The sequence below is a fragment of the Lipophrys pholis genome, assembly GCF_963383615.2.
Source record: "Lipophrys pholis genome assembly, chromosome: 15".
Lineage (NCBI taxonomy): Eukaryota > Metazoa > Chordata > Actinopteri > Blenniiformes > Blenniidae > Lipophrys > Lipophrys pholis.
Window position 1 is genome coordinate 7663986 of NC_137642.1, and position 6620 is coordinate 7670605.

Genomic DNA, 6620 nt, shown 5'->3' on the forward strand with positions numbered 1-6620 from the left:
CAACAAGTGTTTGACCTCTCAGCCGAGTTCTGCAAAGGTTTTAATTTCCACTGTCACCTTCGCTTGCTCAAGTGGAACCGTTGGGGTTTTCTCTGTAAAAGTGTCTTGAGATGTCTCTGTTGTATTTAGCATTATTGAAATAAAATTGAACTGTATATTTTTGCCATAACATCTGTCAACCGGCTAAGTTAAATTTGACCTCAGAAGACACTGAGCGCAAAAAAAAAAAAAAAAAAAAAAAAGGAAAACAAGTGAGTTGATGCATGAAAATGTATTTATTATGCGGAAGGAACAATTGAGAAACAGAAACATAACAAAAACCTAAACAAAAACAACCCACAAAATTTAAAAAGGCTCCGGTGTAATAGACATTAAACCTAAGAAATATTTACCCCCCTTCCGAAAGTTACTCAAAGAAAGAATACATGACAAAAGGAAGTGAGAAAAAAAGAAGCAATTACTGTGATTCATAGAACAATTGTAGTTGGAGCAACAATTCTGAGTCTAAATGCATAAATCTCTGTCGATCGGACAACAGTAGTAGCATCAGTTGTTGCAGCAATTGTTGTTGCAGCAATTGTTGTTGCAGCAATTGTTGTTGCAGCACTTGTTGTTGCAGCACTTGTTGCAGCACTTGTTTTTGGGAGGCGTTGTTGGGGGAGTAGTTGTAGTAGGTGGTGGAGGAGTAGTTGTAGTTGTTACGGGACTAGTAGTAGTTGTTGGGGGAGTAGTTGAAGTAATTGTTGAAGGGGTAGTTGAAGTTGTAGTTGGAGGCATAGTTGTAGTAGTTGTTGGGGGAGTAGTTGAAGTAGTTGTTGTAGGGGTAGTTGTAGTCGTAGTTGGAGGAGTAGTTGTAGTAGTTGTTGGGGGAGTAGTTGTAGTAGTTGTAGTTGTAGTCGTAGTTGGAGGAGTAGTTGTAGTAGTTGTTGGGGGAGTAGTTGTAGTAGTTGTTGTAGGGGTAGTTGTAGTCGTAGTTGGAGGAGTAGTTGTAGTAGTTGTGGTAGTTGTAGTAGTTTTTGGTCTGGGAGCGCTGTAACATTTTGCTTTACCCTTGATCTTGCCCAACATATTAAGGAATGGCAGGTACCTCAGGGCTTTAGAAGCTTTGCACACGTTTTCAGTACCACAACCAGAAACAGTGGTGTAACGAAAACCGTTCCTCACTGTTGGAAAAAAAGGAAATTTTTGTGGGTTTTTTTTTCTTTTGATTTTCTTTACTTTCAACACTTTAAATCAGTACAGTATATAAGTTAGCCATGCAAAAAGATTTAGAGATAGTTATGAAAATGTTTAATTCTGTTTAGTTTTTTGGGGGATTTATTTTGTGTTTACCAAGTATTTTAAACCCAAAGTCTTTGTTGCCACAAAGGGAATGCTCTTCCAACCCACATACAGTATAGCCTTTCATTGCAACTTGTGCTGAAAACATTACCTTAGATTGTTTACTGTATGTTTGCTGCACCTTAACACTTTATAGGTCAAATAAGCACATCGCTATTTCCTTTTTCTTGTTTAATAGAACAAATTTAACCATATAAGGTCATAGCACTTACGGAACACATTGCATTGTTATAAAATGTCATTTTGGTCAATTTCATTGTTTCTGACTATATAAATATAACCTTTGACCATGTCTTTTGAGACTGGCAGTAAAATGTCAGAAACAAGCCGAAAAAAATTGCATCAAATCAGATCCAGTGACTCGTTGCTAAAGCGGCCAATTGTGGACATACAGTTGTGACAAATTAACAAAATACTATTTTAGGAGTAAGTAATGGGGCAAGAAAGCTCACACCAGTGCTGCAAGATGTAACCCAATAAAGAGAATGAACAAATGATTAACTTAATTGACCAGAACCTCCAGAATTTTGCGAGGTAGCGATAGTCACTCTTGATGCATATTCAACAAATCCTGGCAATTCTAACACGACCTGCAAATGTAATCAATCCCAGAAACCTTTGCACAATTTTAAATGAATCGTCGTAAGACTGTGACGTTGGGAAAGGTTTTCTATTTTCGCATTTACATCGGCATGTCGTCGCATTTACCAACAAAGATTACGGCTCAAGACAGGGAAAAAACTGTTTCTAAATGTCTTGCAAAAGAGTGGGGTGTGTGTGTGTGTGTGTTGTATTTCCAATGAGAGTGTGGAATGTGCATTCTATATTACATTTTTATTTTATATTTTCCATTATGGATTTGCTATGGGATTCTGTGCCCTTTAACTTTTGAACTGCGAATCTCTTTGTATTTTTGTGAAGGCTGAGATGAACGTCTTAAATAGATGAGATGGATGTAGTTTGATCGAATTTCTTTTCAGTCCACAAAATTACATATTTGTAGTCCTGGCAATCTCTTTTTTTGTCACGTCAAGGTGAAGTAGAGGACCATTTTCAGTGTTTTTGTTCTTTAGTCATAGTATGTCATTAATTCAGAATGTTAATTACTCATTTTCCAAAACAATTTTAATTTCCTGTGCAAAAAGGGGGAAATCGCAACTACTCATGAAATGTTGCACCTGTTCTTGCAATTTCGCCGCAACAAACACCTATCAAAAACACAGCAACTTTAATCACAAGGTCCTGGAAAAGCTCCTGGATAATCAGGGATTTGGGGCCACGACAATCATTAAAAAAAGACTCGTGAAATCCTGGCGGGACTGAGTGACTGTTCGTTCGGTGGATAATACTCCTGAAAAATGAACACTGAGTGCAATCAGACTCTTTTGCCATTAGAACTAGAAAAGTAGACATTACCCTAGCAAATACGCTGCTGCTATACTGTTAACACGAGCCCCTCTCAGGTTTCAGCAGCATTGTATTTGTAGTCTCTGTTAGACCAGTATTACAGTTTTATAGTTCATCAAGGTTAATACACTTCAGTTTGACAAAACATGTAGAATGTTTTAAAGAAAATAAAAAAATACATAAAGGAGTAAAACTGTATATCATTAATGTTGTTGTTGTTAATAAATGATGACTGACCTTTAGCTTTGAAGCAGGTGTTCTCATGTCCTTTACAATGCACCTTGGAGTGGCAATCGTACGTGCCGGGTTTACAACCTGGACAATGTAAGCCGTTTGGGGATCCAAAGGAAGGAACTGAAAGACACACAAACACACACACACACACAGTCTGGTATGTGGAATCTAATCCAAAATATTTAATTTGAACTGTATTTTAACTTCCGTCTGTACTTACAAGGACTATTCTTTTTGTTGCAGAGATGTCTTCCACAGCATTCAGCATTTGTAATTGACATTATGCCACCCAAGTTGGTTGAAAATACATGATAGCCATATTTTGGACACAGTTTCTTCTTTGCGCAATTCTTGTAGATGTGAAGAGATTGTACCCCATGAGTATATTCTGCAGAGTGAAATCACATTTTAAGAATGTTCAAAGCCCACATAATATCTTCATACAAATCTTTGGATGAAACAAGAATAATGCAAGGATGGCCCTACTTAGAATGGAAGCTGTTATGCACATTGAATTGCGGGGACACTGTTTATTTCTTGTGCGTGTACACCATCGATCTCTGGAGTTTGAACACTTTTTACACCGGAGAGCTCCAGCTGTAATGGTGAAAACAGAAAGAAAGAAAAAAAAACACCCAACAATTAATGAAACATCAACATATCTAATTCCTTCTGATTAGAATTTTTAGATCATTAGTGTTTCTATGAGCAGGAACCATATTTGCTGTCAGCAAGCATATTTAAAAAAAACATCAGACATTGTCCAGCAGAGAAAAACAAAACAAAAAAATCTATCCATTGTTGATCATAAATGTGATTTCTTAACCATGTGAAGTTTAAAAAACCTTGTTAATTTCAAAGTATACATATACTAGATCATTTCTCTGGTTATGAAGAAAAAAAGTAACTTACCGATACTGGCGAGTGCGCAGAGAAGAGTCAAAGAGACGATCAGCTTCATGATGATGACTGTACCTCATGATCACCACTTCTCTCTATATATATGGTTGAGATGTTACATACTTATGAGAAATCAAACTAAATTACTGCATGTATACTTATTTTTCTAGCATTATAGTCATCTAATCGAATGGAAAATTATCTTGTACACTAATAACTGCAGCCATGCTTTTTAGATACACCCTGTTCTATTTTGAACCACGTGTTGTTACGTTTGTCTACATTCTGTGCAGCATTCATGTAAAGGGCTCCACCTTACTGTTAAGGAGAGAATTAAAAGTTAATTAGTCCTAAATTAAGTGGTTTCCCGCTCCCTCCTGCATTGTCCTTTTCATGAGCATAAATTAATCATAATAATATTGTTGGAAATAAAAAATTACGACTTGCACCTGATTAAAACTATAGTCAAGATGACATGCTTCTACAAATCAAAACAGACTGTTTTCATCTGGGAGGAAAAACACAATATTTGCCTTTGTGGCCGATGGGATATTTAAATATTGTTGCTTGTCGAGAGTGACGACCGTCACTATCAATCAGCAGACGTGTGGCGGAACGACGCTGACGAAGGTCCTTCACTTCTTCACCTCACTGCCACAGGCAGCGGCAATTATTCTCACGTCAAATAATCAGGATCTACACAATAACTGGAGGACATTTAAAGCCGCGCCACTCACACTCATGGTCCTAAAAACCCCGGAACCCACGCGTATATGCACCGATTAAATAATATTATAGCGGCAGCCGGCCCCGCAGTGGGGTTTTGTTGGAAGCTGCTTCATCTGCACAAATGGCTGTCGTCCATTGGTTAATTCTCTTACCTGCCATGCGGGGAGCAACAGGATTCGAGTCCATATTAGTGCATTATTTATTAAGATATATTTAGTGAATTTTAAAAATGCGGTTTTGTTTATTCTTTTAATTTCCGATCCACCATTTCCCAGTATGGTAGCATAGCGGTCCAAATGGATATATGCAGTGTTATCTTTCTATCCTTTTTATGTCAAGAGGTTTTCGCGGCTCCAAGTGTGTTCTGTTCGGTGGGAAATGGGTTCAAACAGCTCTTTGAGTGTTGAAGGTTGCTGACCCCTGACCTGGTGCATATTCCACCCTTCTTCTCCGCTGTACTTTGTGAACACCCATTGCTTTGTGCCGCTGCTCAAACTGCTTCATTGTTGGACATTGCTTGAGCTCCCCTGACAGTGTGTTCCTCAGTTTCAATCCACATATTGAATTTGTTTATTTATTTATTTTTTTTAAGTCATGCAGGAGTGTTTAATATGTAGTTCCCACCTTACCACCATTTCCTGTGACTGAGTTATTTGATGCTTGGTACAAGATTTGTGCTTGTTTGAAAATGAACCAGGTCCGTGAATTTAAATGTTTTGATTGTAAGAACAGGGGACTTGTGTGATGTGAATGATTCTGGTGGCCCTTTTTTTTGCTGTATAGACAGTGAATGTATTCAACATTTGCAAGTGTTCACCTGAATCTCTCCATGGTAATTTTAATATGGTTATATGAGCGAACAAGAGAGAATGTGGAGTTAACTGAGGTCAAGTAAGTGTTTTGCCTTACCAAGTGGTGACATTCTTCATGACAGTTTGTTTTGTACGTGTTTACCTTCCAGATCATTTCTATCCAGTTTTACCCGAGAAATTTGGTTTCATGAATTCTGGCAACGTCAATCCATCTATATTCTTGCACTAATAGCCCTTTGAGAATTCCTAAATAGAATAACTTTAGTTTTGTTTGGATTCAGTGATGATTTAATCCTGTCAAATTAATTCTTTAATTCACACATTTCTTTGTCCTTTGTAGTTCCTATAACTCCCCCCATGAACAAAGAAACTAGTGGTGTCTGCTAATAAATCCAATTTTGAAACAATAGAAACTTTGCAAATGTCAGTATTGTCAGGGCAGGATTTATATTTGAGGTAATGCAGATAATTTACCAAGAAGACCAAAGACCCTCTCAGATGGTGCCTGATAGAGCAGATAAGCAGGGGATTGGAGCAAAACGAATAAAAAAGCTATTTTACAATCCAATCTATTTGGAATCTGTTTGTTAGCAGTATCAGTGCATTAAAATATTGTTCACTCAACGTGACCTTTGTCACCAAACTCACAAAAAAACAAACAACTGAAGCAGTGTCTGAGTGAGATTATGCATTAGATTTATTGAATGATTAGGGAAAACCTTAGAAACAGAAACAGAACAAAGAATGAGAAACTAAACCCTCAAATTTTATAACGGTTCCACTGGAGCAGATATGAAACATCAAAAAGATTTTCTCCAGAACAAAAAAGTAACCCCAAAAAATTCCACTGAAGGTCGAAAGGACCCCAGACTGTCCAGAAAAGCCACAACTTCAACGTAGGATTCAGCCACCTTGATTCTCCCGTTGTGGGAGCTCCTCAGCCGGGCTGGGTAGAGCATGGAGTACTGTACACCAGTCAGTCTCAGTCGCTTCTTCACCTCATCAAACTCCTTGCGTCTGCATATGACTGCAGCTGACAAATCCTGGAAAAGCATCATTTTCGATCCTTCGTACCTCAGCGGTCGTCCACTGTCCCCATTTAGTCTGGACGCCTCAAGCTCCCTCTGCTTATCGGCGAAGTTATGACACCTGATGAGGACGGATCGCGGCCGTTGGTGCGGTCCGGGACTGGGAGGC

General features: G+C 38.2%; 1 protein-coding gene across 1 annotated transcript; it reads right to left on the reverse strand.

Moving 5' to 3' along the window:
• Window positions 1-257: 257 nt before the first annotated feature.
• Window positions 258-3955, reverse strand: LOC308120595 (uncharacterized protein). Its single transcript, XM_080481288.1, has 5 exons — window positions 3895-3955; window positions 3469-3579; window positions 3203-3370; window positions 2986-3102; window positions 258-1163 (listed from the first exon to the last, which is right to left on the reverse strand). The coding sequence occupies exon 5, from the start codon at window positions 1037-1039 to the stop codon at window positions 707-709; it is 333 nt and encodes a 110-aa protein (XP_080337414.1). The 5' UTR covers window positions 1040-1163; window positions 2986-3102; window positions 3203-3370; window positions 3469-3579; window positions 3895-3955; the 3' UTR covers window positions 258-706.
• Between the last annotated feature and the right edge of the window lie 2665 nt (window positions 3956-6620).

What these genes read in the sequence shown, in the direction of transcription:
- LOC308120595 (XM_080481288.1), bottom strand. Translation starts at nt 1,039, where the DNA reads ATGTTACAGCGCTCCCAGACCAAAAACTACTACAACTACCACAACTAC.